Here is an 18,062-nt window from a genome sequence, read left to right on the forward strand (position 1 = left end):
AATTTATGGCAGGATATCCAACCAATTTTCTATATTTATGTTTGAAGTCTGAAATGTGGTAAAACGTCCAAAAATTCAAGGGGGTGGGTGGTCCAATGCTATCACAAGGCACCGTATACTGTCCATCAGCCCCTAAGGATGTATTCTGATTCCAGTAATGGGACATTGTAATTTCTTAGGAATGATGTAGAAGTGATCATTTGATAATGTGAACAGTGGCAGAAAATATACTAATATTTAGTTTTCTAATTGTTGCCAAAAAAAAAACCCAAACACTTAACTATAAGGTATATCTTCTTTTTTTTTTTTTTTGGTGAGGACAATTGAGCCCGTTAACTAATAAATTAAATAAAAAATGGAAATGTGTCATTTCCTACATGTTCACGACTGGTTCTGATAAGTTAACCAAAAAGAAAACGAATAGCTTGGCTCAAGTGACGTTTTTATTCCACTGTATGATGTGTAGACTGACAGTGTACACCAACCAGTAAACAATAAATACAAATAAAGCTGACGTCACATACAACCTCCATTGAGAAGTGGCAGGTGTAGTACTGTACTCCCTTCAATTGTGATTCAAGGTTACAAACTTACATTATATTAAAAGTTGAATGAGGAACAAAATCAACTGTGGCTACACAACAGGAGTTGAACAAAGTTCTAAGCTTGTTTGAAAATAAAATGCTTACACCACTGTAAAAAAAAAAAAGAAAAAAAAAAGAAGAAAAAAAAAGGTTGCTGTAAGCCCTTGGATCACATTTACAAATTACATTTAAAAAAAAAAAAAAACATCCTGAAACATACACTCACCTACAAGCTCACATAAAAAGATCTGGTAAACAGTCTAGTAAACAAAATTGCACTAACAGGACACACTATTAGGTAGGACTGCACAAACTACAGTGGATATAAAAAGTCAAAACACCCCTGTTCAAATGCCTGGTTTTGGTGATGTAAAAAACTTTTTCCACTATACATGAGATAAATAACCTGTACAACAATTGATTATTTTGTTTTGGTGAGCCAGGGGAAGAAAGAATGAACTGAAATTACTCAACACACCCTCATATAACTGGGATGTTCAGAAAGAACCAATAACTTTCAACCTCAACATAAACACGCAACGTCATTAAAGTGCCTGTGATTAATTTCACTGTTTATAATTCGTATCATTTTGTCTAAGGCTTGTCTATTTGAGCAGAACATGTTTTCCAAGATGCTTTCAATTGCATTCTGACAGATGAAATGTGCATTCAGATTCCTAGACACCCGCATATCGCACACTGTGGCATTTTTGCTGTAGAGATAGAAAATAACATGGCAATGCAACTGCAAAATCAATGCATTCAAGTTAGGTGCCTTGAGTGAGTAGCAACGCAATATGGCCGCCAGTGGCTTCACTTCTTGCTCCGGCAAGTAGGCAGCATTAGCAGGCTAGGTTTTCAAATACGTCCGTGGTGCTCTCATTTAATGAGTTTGAAGGTGATAGGACACCCACATTATCTCGGTTCATTTTTATATCCTTTTTCTAATATATGACGAGTTGTACAAGTTATAGGGCAAAATGGTGGGAAAAAGCGTTGAGATCATTTATCTTGTTTTAAGTTTTTAAAGATCACAAAACAGATATTTAAGTGGGGGAATTTTTATATGCACTGTACATGCAAATTCTCAATTTTACGGAGCCCCTAAGGTGACATGGTAGAAAAAAACAACCTTTGCGTTCCCTCGCAAAACATCTTTGTGTTCCCTTGCAAAGATTGCGAGGGAACGCAAAGCTGTTTTTTTTCGCCTACCATGTCACCTTAGGTGCACCGTAAACACTTCCGGGTCATCTTCCATGTGACCAAAATCGACAAGGACGGAACGTTCATAAACATGAAACAAAGCGGTGGGAAAGCTTTCCCAAAGCGTTCGAGGGAACGCAAACTTGTTTTTTTTTTCTACCATGTCACCTTAGGGGCTCCGTACAATTTTAATTGAGATCATGAAGGATGGTAATTTAACAGTATATATTGTGGTTTGAAGTGTTTCTAGTACAGTATTTCACCCTTCACAAACAAAATAAATTGTAATGAATCATATTAGATTGCACAGGTGTACCTAATGTTGTGGCCTGAGCGTGCAGATAATAATGTGTGGGGTAGCCAGTATAAAAAAGCGCTCTGTAACGCAAGTCCATAGTTGGCTTTGGCCCTTTTAACACCCACTTTAGTTCTGCTTGCAGTGAAACACACGGCCTGCATTCAAATATCCACGCACACACACACACACACTCACACTTCGGAAGATTGTCTACTTGTCAGGCCCCTTGCCATCCCCGTCATCAACGTTGTGGTTGCGGTAGCCCCTGTGCTCGCGTCTGTCGCGGCATTCCTGGCACTCTTCGCCCTCGTCGTCGCCCTCGTGGATGATCTCCACCTCCAGGCGGCCGATGTAGAGCGAGACGGCGCACAGCCAGAAGAGAACCACGCTGCCCACCATGACCCCCTGGATCAGAAGGGCGGGCACCGACAGCAGCATGAGCCGCCGCAGGGCCAACAGGCTGCCCACGTAGGAGGCGCCGCCGAAGGTCACGCAGGCGCCACCCAGAAAGAAGAAGGCTTTGGGGAAACAGACATTAGTATTAGGACGTAGCTCCAAAGAGCAGTTTTTAATGTGATATTTCACAAAAGTATTATTCTGTGATATATTGTATCTGTAAAAAGCCACATCCACAGCTCGTCTTACAGCTGCTTGGCTCAGTTACCGTATGCCGCCTCTCGTCCCACTTCGCTCTGCACGTAGGCGATGACGCCGATTCCGGTCGCAAGCAGACCATTTCGGAACCACGACAGGAAACCTATCAAAAAAGGGATTCAAGCAATTTGATGATGTTTGGACGGGGGTTTCTTGCAACGATGGCTGCCACAACACAGGGAAGAACAAACTTGTAAGCTATACAAAAAGTGGGACTGACACAAAAGTTTTAGAACAAAGGCCAATAATTTGAGATTCTAGCGCAGTACTGAAAAATAGAGAAGGAAGCAAACCAGAAAAGTAGTTTTAAGAAAGGGATAGTGCAAAACACAAAGAGGTTTTCTGGACCTACGGAGAGCAAAAAAAAAAAGCTTGTCAAAGGTAAAATTAATTTCGAAACTTTGGAATGCACATGTTCAGCAGTTCAATGTTTCATTATCTTTTGCACAACTTTCTACCCTCTGACAAAATGCTGAATGACCATGAATCAAGCAGTAAATACCCTCGTTCAATAATAATTGTAATTGGTGAAACAGTTCGCTTCAAGACCAAAATGACAACATCAATAGATCAACAGTATTTCACCACTGTGAGGCTTCAAACATGATGATCTCACATTAGGGTCTACTCTTGATTGATTAGTTCAGTGCTTAAAAGGATAACTTGCCTCATTGAGCAATTTTCAGCAGTAAAAGGGTAATTTTTCCACTTGTTGTCGACTGAAGATGACATCACCTGTGCTGAGGAAGTAGGTAATGACCAATCACAGCTCACCTGATTGGTCAGCAAACTGAGCCATGATTGGTTGCTACCTACTTCCTCGGCACAGGTAATGTCATCTTCAGCGGACAGTAAGTGGAAAAAAAAATATTTTTGAAGGTATTAATTGTACATGAAAAAATAATGAAGTTATCAAATTAATTCTGGACAAAACATTACCTTTTTTATTGCTGAAAATGGTTAAATGAGTCAAGTATCCCGTTAAGATTGTTTCATGAAACATTAAAAGTTGAAATTATAAAACCACTGATTTGTTTGCATTATTGATTTAATCTGATTCAACAAGTAGCACACAGGTAGTGTCTTTCATATGGGTTCATTTGCCTTTATTTTAGTAAGACAGAAACATTTATGCATATTACATCTAATATTGAAATACATACATTTTCCGAATTAATTTTTAAAATCTGAGACTGAAAGAGTCACAGGAAAGCATTTCAAAAGGTCAATTTCAGTTTCCCTGTACAGGTTATACTGTCATACTGTAGGGCATTTTAGGGTCATCCTAAAATATCACTTTTCGTATTTTCCCTATTTTATTCTTTCGGTAAGAAAAAGAATGTTTATTTAAAAAAAAAAAAAAAAAAAAAAAAGACATTGTCCGGCTCTTCAGAACACGGAAGTAGATTTAAACACTGGTCAGAATTCTTTGCCACATGAACTACCTTCTTGTAATTGTAGCTTCTATAGGGCCTACATGTTTACAAGATGAATTATTGGCACCGTTTTGTCGTCATATTTTGAGGTTGGTGAGGGTTTTTTGCTTGAACACACAGACGAGTTGCTTCCAGCTTTCAGTGAACTTTGCTACATTACCTGTTTCGTGAGACTTCCTCAGCATCTGCCAGGGGAAAAAAAAAAACCATTTAATTCAAACCACAACAAATTATATTTGGCAGCTGACTAAGACTACCAAAGCGTCCGCCTTGTCGAGGTCTGTGAGCTGGTACTGCTGCGATGGTAGCTCTGGTGTCCGGCTCTTCCCCCACGGCCCCTTGTCAGTGAGTTGCCGTCGCGTGGAGTTCGGCAGCCCGCCGCCGGGAGGCCTCGGCAGACTCGCGGCGATGCGGGACAATTGTGCCGCGGCCATGGGCAAGTGCCGCCGCATGAACAAGCGTAGGAAGGCCATCACATCGCTCGTTGGAGGACCGCCAAAATCGAAAGTGCTTTCGGTGGGCGGAAAAAGTATCAACACGATTTCCGTGCGAACTCTGAACTCTGGTGAGAGCCAACGAGCAATCAGTTTGGACGAGCTGGATGAGTGGAATTTGGGCAGCGCCCCCTATGGTCGATAGGAGAAGACGCCACAGAATAAAGTAACATGTAGGTCGCAGAATAACACGCACGGTGGCGCCAGAAAATCAAACATCACACAGAAGATAGATAGATAGATAGATAGATAGATAGATAGATAGATAGATAGATAGATAGATGTTTACTAGTCATCTGAATACCTTCAAGATGACTGACAAATTATCAGACAGGCAGTAAGGCATTAACAGTATGAAGTAGGGATTGATGACTTTTGTAGTTTGACTATAATATAATATGAGTAAAATTGATTAATTGATGTCATAGATATATTTTCAGCACAGTACAGCAACCTTTTAGCACCACTGTCCGGTTTCATGTAAAGAACGAGGCACTCTGGATAAGACTACTTTTTTTTTTCTCCATCCCTCCTCATTCTTCCACCAGTCTCAGTCTCTTGCATAGCATGTGCACACACAATGTGAACAATGAGGCACTCTAAAGCAGCCACAGTAGTGTGAACCTCCATTTCACATGCTGTCTTGTTGAGCTTGCTTTTTTTTCCTCCGCACCTTCTTCTTTCTTCCACCAGTCTCTGCATTGCATGCACGCTCTCAATGTAGACAATGAGGCACTCTACACCATAAAGCAGCTACTTTTTTTTTTTTTCTTTTTTTTTTAAAGCTTTGGGGTTATAAAGGGCAGTGTGTTCCTACAAAATGAGGGAAAGGTCAGTGCTATTTCTTGGTTGCGTTTGCTTGTCTCAGTCATTTTGTAGCAATGGCTGGGACTTCTGAAACTCATAAAAACTATAACATGGAGGCATTATTCCTCTGCAGTTGATTTTATTTATTTTCACATTAGTTCACAATTGGTTTGATTGTTGTCAAGCATTAAAAAAAACAAACATTATTGCATTTTCTTCAACTACCACAGCCAGTAGAGTAACTCCATTATCTGGCTCTTTTTTTTTTTTTTCCCCTCTTTACAAACGCTCAATCAATTCACTCAATAAAGTGCTTTTTTTGTTGTAACCTTTTTAACCAGGCTAACACAAACAACTGTAACCTACTGTCAAGACAGTAGATCTATCACGTGTGCAAATACCCATTGAGAAAGTCACGCTTACACACCCACACAAATGCACACACAAGCAGGCAGTACACACTGCAGTTCACATATATGGTTTGTGTGTGCTCAACCCTGTGCTTAGTTTTGTATTATTCCTACATATGTCTTGAAATAAGAATTATGCTCTCAAAAATTAGCATATTAGCATTTATCAACTCACCAGTACATGCACATTGTAATGGAATCCAATACAAGATTTGTATTCGAACCATAATCATCAGTTTTGATGGAGGAATACATGCTTATTGTTGTTCATTTTGGTTACCTTATTTGGTTAGTGGTAAATAGTGAAAAACTGTACAGTACATGCATTCTCAAGTATTGTCATGATGCAGTGCAGTTCGACTCCACTGCAAACTACAACCATAATAATTATTATATTCATACAGTTCAACCCAAAAAGATTCATATCTTGACTTGAAGTTTGTTTTACAAGCTGAAGGAGCATTTTCTAGCCTGAAATTACAAGAAAGTAGCAAAACGTGTTATTTTAGAGTCGGTGACAAATATTCACCATTGTTTTATTTATTTAGAATTCAACCGGAAAAAAAAATCAAAATAAAAAAAAAAATAAAAAAAAAATAAGGCTTATTGCCAGTTTATCGGAGTTGTTATTTTTCAACAATTTGTTTTGTTTATAAATGCATTTATAATATCAGCGCCAAATTCAATTATACGCAGATTTTCACTTTTCGCAAGCTGGCCCCAAAAAGAAGGGATCCAATGAAGAGCTTACAGCTAGGAAAGGACATTTTCAAATTAGATAAATTGGGTAGGAATTGCCCTCCTCAATTTGTTTCATGAATATGAATGAGTTCCACCTTTTTCAACTAAATACTCAAAGACTTTGCATGGATATTACAGTGTTCCCTTGTTTATCGCTAGGGTTACGTAAAAAATAATAAAAAATACCTATAATAATAGTTGAAATTTATTTAATCTAAAAATGTATTTTTTTCACTTATATATGTTTTAAGGCTGTAAAACACCTCCACACACACTTTATACACTTTTCAGACAGGCATTAGCATTTTTTCACATTTCTCTCCTTTAAGCATTCTTTTAAGCATTACACCACTGTGAAAAATTTGCACCCCACCCAAAACAAAAAATTAAAAAAAAATCAGCAAAACTGCGAGGCCGCAAAAGTTGAACCGAGTTATATCGACAAAACACTGTATGTGATTTCTGACATAAACAAGGTTTTTATGCATATTATATGATGCACCTGTGTATGAATAATATTGATGAACAAGGGACTTTTTGTCTATGTAAACAATATAATGGAAACTCAAATATATCCCAACACACAGACCTACACTTGCAATATTATTTTTTTTGTCAGGGTGTGAATAATTTTGGGCTCATCTGTAAATACAGCTCTTGTATTGTATTACATGCATGTTCAGGTGTTGCCGGTGAGTGTACAAATTGTTTTTTATTATTATTCTAACTATAGTTATTGTCAGCATGTGGTAGACATATGTTGTACTTTTCTTGTGTTTGAGCAAGTACGAGGTACAAGTGGACTCGCATACACCCACACACGCACACATACACGTGCACACAAAACACCCAAGTGAGACCCTGTTTGAGGCTATGAAGTGATGTCGGTCCACATCACTTCTAAAATGTAGAGTGAAAAAGTTCTCTCTCATGTAGTCACTCTCATTAGGCAGCCATCGAGAGAAAATGAAAAACGTATGCCACCTTCTATCCAGGGCAATTCAGCTTAGTGTGGATGGTGAGCACTGAGTAAACAAGTACCATCTTCTCCTCACTCAAGTAGTCATAATTTCTCCATAATGGCCTTTTCATATCTCTGCAGGAGGTCATCGCAGGGTTAAATCGTCCTGTTGATGACCGATGCTTCTTGTGTCTCTCCGATTGGATTCATCATGTTCTTGTTTGAAGTGAGGGGGGAAAAAGGATTCCTCACCTTACTGACAACAGGCAAAGTCACAAACAAACAAACTAGACAGGAGTCCTTTTTCCAGTTAATTGTCCTCATAGAGGATTCGGTGAGATGTCTAAAGAACAGAAACGTTTCGTTTTCCACGAGGGAGGACCTTGACAGGAGCAGCGCGGTCCGTTCCGCACAAGCGAGTGACAGTTTAACTCCCTTAACTCCTTTTATGGCATCCATTAAGAGCTCAGAAAGGCACATGGTGCTTGCATGCTTGCTCTCCGCTGATTAGCAGGGATTCATGTCCTGCTGTTCTGACTGACAGGCACTTGAACACCTTTCTGTCCCGATGCTATGGACACAGGTAGCAGAGAAAAAGCACATTTGTCACAATATAACCCGAATGATTTCACAGAGAATTAGCAAGAGTTTTTCAGCTCACCTAGCCTGTATTTCTCTTTCGCTTCTGCTCGCTCTTTGGCATCAAAGTACCAGACTGTGATGGCATACCTGGAAGACAACCATTATTAGGAACATATCTCATGTAAGATACTTTTAGCAGATTAACAGAATAACCCGGCTTGTTCAGTAAAATGACAATTTGAGGCTGGGATGTCCATTGTATCTATGGTGAAAATTGTTTTAAACCCTCATTAGCGCTATAACGTAAGTGGAAAGTAAGCTAATGTTTAGGTCAGTGAGGGGTTAATTTCCAAAATGTCTCCTCACTCCTGTGGGGCTGCTTTGTTTATTCCTGTCTCTCATGTGTGTTGCCTCGTCAGCACGAGCCCTGCAATTGAACCTTCCTCCCCACCGGGCATGCCCCCCCCACCCCTTCAGGAAACACATACTTCCTGCCTCTGACCCCACCTCGCCCCCCAGCTAGGAGAGGAGGATGGATGCCGTTCAGTGACGTAAATAAAAAAAGTTCTAAATGTCCCAAGTTGAAGCTCACCGAGTGGCGTAAGCCGGTTTGACTTCGTGTGGGTTGCGGCGGTCCGACCAGAAGATGAGCAGTCGGTCAAACAAGGGTTCGATGTTTGCGACCACGTTTTTGCCTTCGGGGAAGATCTGCAGCACCCCGCCTTGTGTCTATGATTTAAAAAGAAAAGATGAAAAAGAAAGAAAACCATTACTTTTGGTGTTCAAGCTACACATGGAGGGGAAAAATGACTAACAATAGCAAGTGCAGTGAACCCACATACATTCCAGGTCAGCATGTGAAAACTGGCCAATCCTTTATTATTTACTTGTTAGGTAGTTTTTCATTGATTGTTTTTTTTTCTTTTCATTTTTGTCTGAAATGCCTTGTTTTATTGGTAGACAAATGCAACTTGTGCACAAAGTGAAACTGAAAGTATGTGTTTGCGTATTTTTCACTGCAGCTAGTAATAGCCTAATTTGAGTATATGTTTATTCTACTTTGCCGTTACAACTTAGTTTGCCTGTATTCTATGCCAACAGGTGAGTTTAATGACTTGTACTGCTTGTGTAAAGAGCTAGTGATCACATCATTTTGTGCTAGCATGTTATTTAGGCTAATAGCCAGCTGTTATCATTGATAAGAAATGTATCTACTGGATACAGTCTCCTAAACGGAAATTTTGAATATTAGACAGGGCTTAGCCCTTAATCACCATGAATTGTGGTGGTTCACTTCTTTAATCATACCTTGACATCCCAATTCTTGTTGAGATAGTAGATACACGTGATGCAGCGGCCGTCACCGTTTGGGTTATCCACATGGCGGACATATCCTGCACCTTTCCCTGGGTAACAGGCAACCATAGCCTACAACGGAGGAAACAGGATGATTAGTTTTGTTTGTTCAGCACTATTACATATTACAAATGAAATTTATAGTGGTTTTGTGCCATGAATTATTACACTGTACTGTATTCTGGAAACTGTGTGTGGAATTGAAGCGATTGATAGAGATATTTCTAATATCTGGGTCTTAGAAACACCTCTCAGTCTGAGAGACCAACATAATGTAGGACTTCTCTTAAGCGTCAGTGAACAACAAGGATTTAATCTTTTTTCTTTTTTTCTTTTTTTTAAACAGATTAGGCTCTTTTTGAAGGTAAATCGAATGTTGTGGCCAGTTAGGTCCCCACAGTGTCTAAAGCACAGAAACAAACGTGGAAGTTCAGCAGCTGCTGAACATTATTATCTACACATTGAAATCCACAATGGAAACAATGGCTTCATGCTGGTATTTCCCCCACTTAACGCCTGTGTGGCAGCTCGGGGGGGCTTACTCTCACTGGGGAGCGCAGACCTGCGTGACTGCTCTCAAGTCAGTGCACATTCCAGCACCAAAGTGCCTGAAATGGCCTTAAAATGTATCATGAAGTGAAAACTTATTTAAAAAAAAAAAAAAAAAAAAAAAGTGTGCGCCATGAGTGCAGGCTACAGAAACAAGATCATGTTTCTGAGATTTCTAAACATCTCCGCTGACTAGGCGGGTAACTACAGCAGACTATTTTACTGGCTGGCAGCAGAGAGAGATTCTGAATGATTATAGCCAGCAGTGCTAGGAAACTGCATCGCTAGTTTATGTGGGTGAAAAAAAGTGATATCGTGATAAATTGTTTTCATTGGCGCCATCATTGGGCGCGTAATGATTAATAAAGTTAGCAGTTAACAAGTCTTTGTTACAGTTAGGTGTTTATCATTTTAGCAGCTGGCTATTACCTGGCTAACCGTTAGCCAGTATTTGTCAGTAACTCAGATTAGCAGCTGGCTAAGTGTTAGCCAGTCTTTGTCAGGTTAGCAGCTGGCTAATAACGGCCTAAGTATAGCCATGAGTCTTTGACAGTAGCTCAGGTTAGCAGCTGGATAATACCTGGCTAAGTGTTAGCCAGTCTTCGCCAGTAGGCTAGTAGCTCATGTTAGCAATTGGCTAATAACTGGCTAAGTGTTAGCCAGTCTTCGTCAGTAGCTCATGTTAGCAACTGGCTAATAACTGGCTAAGTGTTAGCCAGTCTTTGTCAGTAGCTCAGGTTAGCTTCTGGATAATAACTGGCCGATTGTTAATCAGTCTTTGTCAGTAGCTTACATTAGCAGCTGGCTAATAACGGGCTAACTGTTAGCCAGTCTTTGTCAGTCTGGGTGCCTGGGCATCAGTTGGCAGTAGCAGGTTGTGTATGAAAGTGAAAGTGGACTGCTGATTGTGTCTATTCTTGCCCACTTGTAGGGCTATCACATTCCAACTAGCGGTGGCAGGCTATATTAAATTAGCCATGCAATAATGCAATACATAAGCTTGTAGATGACTAGATTTGACGCTTGACCCAGGTCACACACACACACCCCACTTTACACCACTGGCTGAATTCAATTGATGAAGGTTCTGTCACCTTTGTCAACGTATATTGCTCCGGGTGGAAACACTGGAACCTCTCTGCATCACATCACCTGAGCTGCAGCCGTGCGTCATTCATGACTAACAGGTTCCGCGTGGTTGCAATATCGATTGGGCTCGGCTTGCTCGACACCGACGTCGATGTTGTGCTACAACAAGAGTTACCACCCTGAGGAAATCAAAACAAACATTTCTAGCACAATCGCCACTTGTCAGTGGCTTTCAGTGAGGCGGGACCTAAGGGCATCCTACTCATGTTTCTCATTCTCAGCCAAGTGACTTTGAATTTGTGCTGCTAGTTAACTGCCTATGGCCTTCATAAATGTTTTAATTCATCCGTCAATTTCTAAAGTGTTTGTACTCATTAGTAATTGTCAACTGTGTCAATAATGTTACTATCTTCACGAAGGTGATATTTTTGCTCTAACTGGATCTCATTGGATATTGCAACCTGATAATGTAGCTGCATTTCCTTTTGTAAGGCAGCTCTAAATCAACGACTACTCTATTCATGAGGCTATTTTACAAAACAGTGGGCACTGGGGAAAAAGTGCTAGTAGGAATATGTTTAAATTGAAGGTATTAAATATACAGTATATAGTATTTGAGCTGAATCATCAATTTAATTGTACAGTTGACGTCAGCTTCACATATGCACTCAGTGACTGATGAGAGGAGCCCTACGCACACACACGAACAAACAAACGTCACACGGCGTGACACAGCATGCTGCGATCCTATCTCCGGGCCTCGGCTCACGTCACATCTCTGCTGAGATCAGTGCCCTCGGTAAATTAAGGTTTAATTGGCACAAAGCATTGTGTGCCCCGTCGGACACCGCCATTGATGCTTAACGTGTGCCAGCCACAAGCCGATCTGGTGGTGGTTGCTCAGGCATTAGATGCTGTACTGAACAAGAACAAAAGTAAACTGAGAGGGTCCATGCCTTTTATGATTTGCAGCTAGGAGATGATGTAGGGGCTGAAGAAGCGCCCTTATAATGGGTGAAGGTACCGTGAGTATAACAGTTTATCGTTCGCAATGATATATTTTCATACAGTTTTCTGTTTTCAGTATTTCCTAAAGGGATAGGCATTTGACAAAATTACTGACAACAAATATGAGAAAAATTAACAATAGGGATCCATACAATTCTTACTCCTTAGGGTCATGGGTGAGTTGGAGCCTATGCCAGCTTATTTTAGCCTGAGGCAGGGTACACCTGGCGCTCAAAAAGCAATACCCCTGCCGCTTTAATGCCTTTATGGGTCAATAATGTGCCCTAGCCATGAATCAGCTATGAATTTAGGGGGTTATCAGTGATGGGTCAAACATCACATTTATCATTTTCAGACAGGGATGAAATTATGTTAAGTTACTATCTGTCAGTGTCATGGTATTTGTACGTTGAATTAATCACTTGGAGAACAGGCAGAGGATATTACATGAATTAACATCAGACATGATTAATAGCTATTATCACGATGTTTTATGTGTAAGTCTGTTGGATAATTATACGAATAAAGAACTGTTAGGTGTACAACCATCTCATTCCTACTCAATATCATAGCTCATTTAGCAAAATGAGAAACAAATGACTTGCTTGTTGGAGCATGTTTCAGTACTACGATAGCAATATGACTTACCTTACACTTCACTTCCTGTTTATATAAAGTTATAACGAAATGGACCATGCCTTGTTTAATAACTTTGTTAGTTAATAGTCCAGAAAATTGGGGTACTACTTCCTTTTTCTCAGATTATTATCATACAACAAAATCTGAAACCGTTGCACCCCTAAACAGTCACACCTGAATCGTATAATCCACTAAAGATATTTAAGCAAAAATGTTGATGATCAGTGCAGATAAAGAAATGGCTCCCAGTCTAACTATGTTTACTAAATATTCAGTTACAAAATTGGAAAAAGCATCCACTGTCAAAAATTATATATCTTTCACCACTAATCATATTTTTTTAAATCTCTCCATTCTCTGAAAAGACGGTGGGCAGAAAATAAAACGGTCTACATCTGTAGATGTGTAACAGCTGTAAGTGTTGTTACTGCCAGCTATGGAATGGTGGCACTACTGAGCACCAGAAGGTCATTTGAGGACGGGCTGCTGCAGCATACGCTCGGAATGACACAGATTCTGCTACATGGCTCCCCAATCACTACATAACTGCACATACTGCAAAACTGCATACAATAGAGTGACCAAAATCAATCATACAGAACGACCCGTCTCCTCCGGACTAATGAGAGTTGCAGCATATTAATACGACACGCTGTTACTGATGTTGATACATATTTTTCAGACAACGTAGAGCTGTTCTCAGTATGGGCTTGTTACCAAGGAAACATGGAAAACTTCTAACTACCAAAAAAGTGAGTTGTTCTAATGACGTAGTGGTGAAAGCCAGACACACGTCTGAAGAAATTGGATGGCATGCAGAAACATTAAGGGCTGCTATTAAAAATGGAATGTAACCGCTGTCAACACAGTCTTTCTTCAGGACATTGTGGAAACCTGACAATGCACCAGTTATTAAGAGACTAAATACTCCTATATGAAACCACCTGACCCATCTTGCATTGCTTTCCTTCTGTCCGAGTACACTTGACAACAGCGTGGTACTGGTGAAGCAAAGGTCGGCGCTGTCCAAACATGGCCTTGGTCTTACGTAAATGGCGAGACATGGGGCAAGGGCTAGATGCTCGAAAACAGATGGAGTGAACCAGGTTGTTGGGTACTAATGAGGACTGTACTAAACTGGAAATCAATGCACAAGTGGAGGTGGAGTCCAATCAATTCTCAGATGATAATTAATCTGTTCTAAAATGGTAAAGTCAGAAATGTGAGCTGAGTAGAAGTCCCTCAAGACACAATTTACACTTAAGTAGCACACTTAAGGGAATTTATTGGACTATAATGGAACCGTGAAAACATACCAAGTGTACAAAAGCAATACAACACAATTTAACTACAATCCAATATTGTACCTGCTAAGCTACGATGATGTGTGTGTTAGCAGTTAGTCACTTCGTGACATAGAATTGATAATCAAGATTTCCGACTATGGGAAAAATTAACAATGAATGAAGTTGTGCTTTAAATAGTGCTTTTACTGGAATTGCACAATCTCTCCGCCCGCATAGATATACTGTAGCTCAACTTCCTATTGCTGTTTATACTCTAAAGAAGAACAAGTCTAGACGGCTGGTTGCAACCAAGTGGCGTACAGTGCTCCATTCAGAACAACAATTCATTACAATCTACCGAATTTGTAATCATTAACCAATTATTAGGCCCATCCCTAAAAAGAGACCTTGGACACATTTATTGCTTGGGAGAACATAAGTAGCAACTCGAGGTGACCGTCGACACTTCACACATAACGTCCTGGTAATATGCTTCATCACAAACTCAGTAGAGTGGCCACCATTTCTTTGGAATTTTCCCCAAAACATGAAAGAGCAAATCAGAGGCCTGTAAAATCCCCCATAACATAGATATTCACAAAAACAAAAACAAAAAAAACGGATTACTACACACTATGCTCTTTTCACGGCTAATGTTCAATTTGCACTATTTAAGTCGAGTTTTTAGGGCAAGTGACACCACTTCATTAATTTTGATGAATTGACCTCAAGAACTTCACGGACTTTCAGCATGCATGAAATTATTGGTGGATATAGCTGAAACTTGTCATCCAATCGGAGAACAGATTCCCATAGTAACAAACTAAACAAAGGATGGAGGAGATGTTGAGAAATAATCAAGATACTGTTTTTTGAATGGATTTTCAATAGACGATACCACACAAAAACATTCCCCAAAAAGGCAATTTTTTTTTTCCCCCCAACACAAAAACCTAATTTGTGCGGAACAAATCATCCGATTTTCAAAACTCTTGACTCTGGTTGAAGTGGTCATTTTGGGCGAAAATGTGTCACATTGTTCCTGTCAGCTTTTTATTTACTTTGTAGCTAAAAAGAGTGCAATAATTAGCCCTAAAAATGACAGAGATTGACTACTACTAAAAGTGTATCATCATGTTGGCAAACTTTAACCAAAGATGGGATAGAATTGCCTTCAAAGCCACAGATAGCTGGGCCGATTTCCAGGCGATATAGCTTCACGTGCATTTTTCTTCCTCTGGGTGCCAGCATGATGAGGGCACTGGTTGGGGCGAGCCTAAACCGAGGTGGGGAGAAAATAAGCTACCCACTGTGCAATCTGAACTTCAAACATGTTTATGGGGAAGTAACTATACGACCGACATTACATGACCATAATCAAACTTCAAATAGATAAAATCCAGCATGAACTCTCACCTTAGTCCGTCCATTGATGACACAGTCTCCCAGCTGTCCATTGGCTGCACTATACATGATGGCCTCGTCGATGAAAGACATCAGAATCCCGATGTTCTTACACCCCGACTCGTGTCCTTCTACCCAGGCAATCTGGTCACCTCGGATGCTGCGAGAGGGAATGCCTCTCTGGCTCACCAACTGCCCACCCCGGAATTTTCCGTTCTGATTTAGGACTTCAACCTCCTCCAAAACCCGTTCGCCTAATACAGGGCCAAGAAAATTGTCCTTAACGCATATGCCGTAGTTCTTCATGCAAGGCACGATATACTGAAGAGCCACACGCTCAGCTGACCAGACGGACACCTCTGACGGCGGAGGTGTTGGGATTCCATTAACCTCCACTGGGGAGGTATGACTGTCATATGGAGGGTCCGGGGTTGCCGGCTGATATATGTTGTGCTGGATAATTTGGGCTGGGGGGACCGCAGGACTGAAAGGTGTTTGGGGAGGGACACACTGGCTGGTAATCAGCTGGTCACCATAGCAACTATTACTGCAATCAGCCGCCAGTCTAACAGCTGAAAAATTGTGAGCAATACTTCCATCAGCCAATCTCCTTCGCTTCAAGTCAGATTCCAACGAGGTAAAAACTGTGTCCACAGGATCCTCCACCTCTGCTGACCCGGTAAAAGTCTCAGAACCCAAGTCCCGGTTCTCCCCACCTCTCCTCTTCTGTTGTTGCTGTCTAGCTCTTAGGTCATTATTGATCCTCCTTATCATGGCAGGGTCTGTATTCTCTAACAGACAGGCTCTGCTGGTGAGGGGGTACACAGGGGTCCCCAAGGTCCTCTTCATTTGTGCTGGGTTTGGTGTGTGGGCTAAAGCGCCCGCGGGGGTTCCTTCCACAGACAGAGACGCTATGCCACTGTTGTAAAGCGGCACACCCGTTCTGCATTGTTTGATCGGGGTTGTGAGTCCACGGGGGTCGCTTTGGGAGGCTAGACCCACCAGAAACTCGTCGGTAGTCGGACCCCCAACAAGTAGCCCGCACAAGCCGTTGATGCCCATGTCTGTCGGCTGCGCGTACACAATCTCGGCTGGCGTAGAGGCGAGCTGCTGGCCGCTGATCCTCCTTTCCTGAAACGCTGAAACTGCTACCGATTTGCAGGAGGCAGAGCTTGGCTTTAAGAGCTCCGTGCCTCCCAAAGTCTCCATTTCATCACGTCATGTGCTGGATGTGCACGTAGCACACGTACGCCCTTCATCTTTTAGCTGAGCCGCTGGGTCGTCTGACGGAGAGGAGCTCTGATGTGAACACTTTCATGTCCTAGCCTTGTTTTTCCTGCTTTCGCGGCAACCATCATCTGTTACCCTGAACAGAAACAAGCTGCAGAGCAGCCTGCATTATTCGCAGAAACATTTTGAGGCTGTGTTGTGTATCTGTGAAGGGTAAAATTAGATACTTTAGGCCTATTTATAGCATGACATAGGTCATTTATCATTGAGCAGGCAATAAATGCTGTGTTAGTTTAAGTTACTGTTTTTATCTATGCATGTTGAAGGTTAATGCACACGTTTGTCACCACGCAACCAAACTGTCATAAAACTCTAAATTATGTTTGCCACTGAACTGGTAACAATTGTAAACAGGCACTAATATGCCATTTATATTACATACATTAAACTTTTTAAATTATTTTGTTTCTAGGCCTATATGTAGCTACAATTCAAAACGGTAAAGCCATCACCAACCGGCTTAACTTTTTGTCGTCAGTTTATGCCTAAAATCATGTAAAATAAAAAATAAAAATAAATAAAACTATAGCTTCAGTTAAAAATAAAACAACAACATTTGAGAGTTTAACATAAAATGAAGCGAAACGAAACAATCCTGATGCTTACTTTATGCTCCCTTACTTCAGCCCACAGCAATGCAAATCCACTCCGGAGCGTACGTGACAGGCTGCGTGTACGCATGTTATTTCCGGAATTGTCTACTTCCAGTCCACGCAGCCTTCTCGTTCCTTCCTTCCCACGTACATTCAAAACAAGCTCACGTACCGAGGCGATGGACGGAAACGAGTCGGGTCGTCACGAGACGACCGAGGCACGGGGAGATGCCCGGGGAGGTCCCTCTCCTCGGTCCTCGAGCGTACGTGTTTCTTGATGAGTGGACTCGACATAATCCTCTCCTCCTCCCTCCCCCAACTCCCACGTACACTCCCTCGCCTCTTGTCACCACGCGCGTGGGCCATGTGACCACCAATCGCTCGCTATGGCCAACAGGACCGCTCACTACAGATAGCGTAAAACTAACCAGTCACCAGTTTTATCGTCACAATTATAGAAACTATATACAAAAGGTCAATATTACAATACGCCAAATAATCAATATTTATCCAATAACATGACAAAAACATTTTAACTCATTCACTCCCAGCCATTTTCACAGAAGCAATCCCGTTCGCTCCCGCCTGTTTTACTGGATTTTGACTGATTTTGCAAGGCCCACAGAATATTGTGTTCAACTGCTATAAAAGCATGGAACCTATCAAAAGAAAGATTAA

General features: G+C 41.1%; 2 protein-coding genes across 3 annotated transcripts; both read right to left on the minus strand.

Moving 5' to 3' along the window:
- Nucleotides 1-425: 425 nt before the first annotated feature.
- On the minus strand, nucleotides 426-4,730 carry tmem160 (transmembrane protein 160). The gene is made up of 4 exons (XM_077542057.1): nucleotides 4,433-4,730; nucleotides 4,336-4,360; nucleotides 2,750-2,842; nucleotides 426-2,603 (listed from the first exon to the last, which is right to left on the minus strand). The coding sequence occupies exons 1-4, from the start codon at nucleotides 4,646-4,648 to the stop codon at nucleotides 2,296-2,298; spliced, it is 642 nt and encodes a 213-aa protein (XP_077398183.1). The 5' UTR covers nucleotides 4,649-4,730; the 3' UTR covers nucleotides 426-2,295.
- Nucleotides 4,731-5,595: 865 nt separating this feature from the next.
- Nucleotides 5,596-17,695, minus strand: egln2 (egl-9 family hypoxia-inducible factor 2). Of its 2 annotated transcripts, none has more exons than XM_077542080.1 (6): nucleotides 17,413-17,695; nucleotides 15,514-16,935; nucleotides 9,479-9,598; nucleotides 8,763-8,899; nucleotides 8,250-8,317; nucleotides 5,596-8,159 (listed from the first exon to the last, which is right to left on the minus strand). In XM_077542080.1, exons 2-6 carry the CDS (start codon nucleotides 16,708-16,710, stop codon nucleotides 8,107-8,109), a joined length of 1,575 nt encoding a protein of 524 aa, XP_077398206.1. In that variant the 5' UTR covers nucleotides 16,711-16,935; nucleotides 17,413-17,695; the 3' UTR covers nucleotides 5,596-8,106. The 2 variants fall into 2 exon arrangements, with proteins under 2 accessions (XP_077398206.1, XP_077398207.1); XM_077542081.1 differs by having other exon boundaries at nucleotides 17,398-17,695.
- Nucleotides 17,696-18,062: the final 367 nt, after the last annotated feature.

The sequence above is a fragment of the Festucalex cinctus genome, chromosome 13 (assembly GCF_051991245.1).
Source record: "Festucalex cinctus isolate MCC-2025b chromosome 13, RoL_Fcin_1.0, whole genome shotgun sequence".
In the NCBI taxonomy this organism is placed as follows: Eukaryota; Metazoa; Chordata; class Actinopteri; order Syngnathiformes; family Syngnathidae; genus Festucalex; species Festucalex cinctus.

Coding starts and splice junctions, on each gene's coding strand:
- egln2 (XM_077542080.1), bottom strand. CDS start 16,710: ATGGAGACTTTGGGAGGCACGGAGCTCTTAAAGCCAAGCTCTGCCTCC. Junction 9,599..15,513: donor TCATCAATGGACGGACTAAG/GTGAGAGTTCAT, acceptor CCTCCGTTGTAG/GCTATGGTTGCCTGTTACCC. Junction 8,318..8,762: donor AAACCGGCTTACGCCACTCG/GTGAGCTTCAAC, acceptor GTTGTCTTCCAG/GTATGCCATCACAGTCTGGT.
- tmem160 (XM_077542057.1), bottom strand. CDS start 4,648: ATGGCCTTCCTACGCTTGTTCATGCGGCGGCACTTGCCCATGGCCGCG. Junction 2,843..4,335: donor GAGGAAGTCTCACGAAACAG/GTAATGTAGCAA, acceptor CTTTTTTGATAG/GTTTCCTGTCGTGGTTCCGA. Junction 2,604..2,749: donor GGGACGAGAGGCGGCATACG/GTAACTGAGCCA, acceptor GTTTCCCCAAAG/CCTTCTTCTTTCTGGGTGGC.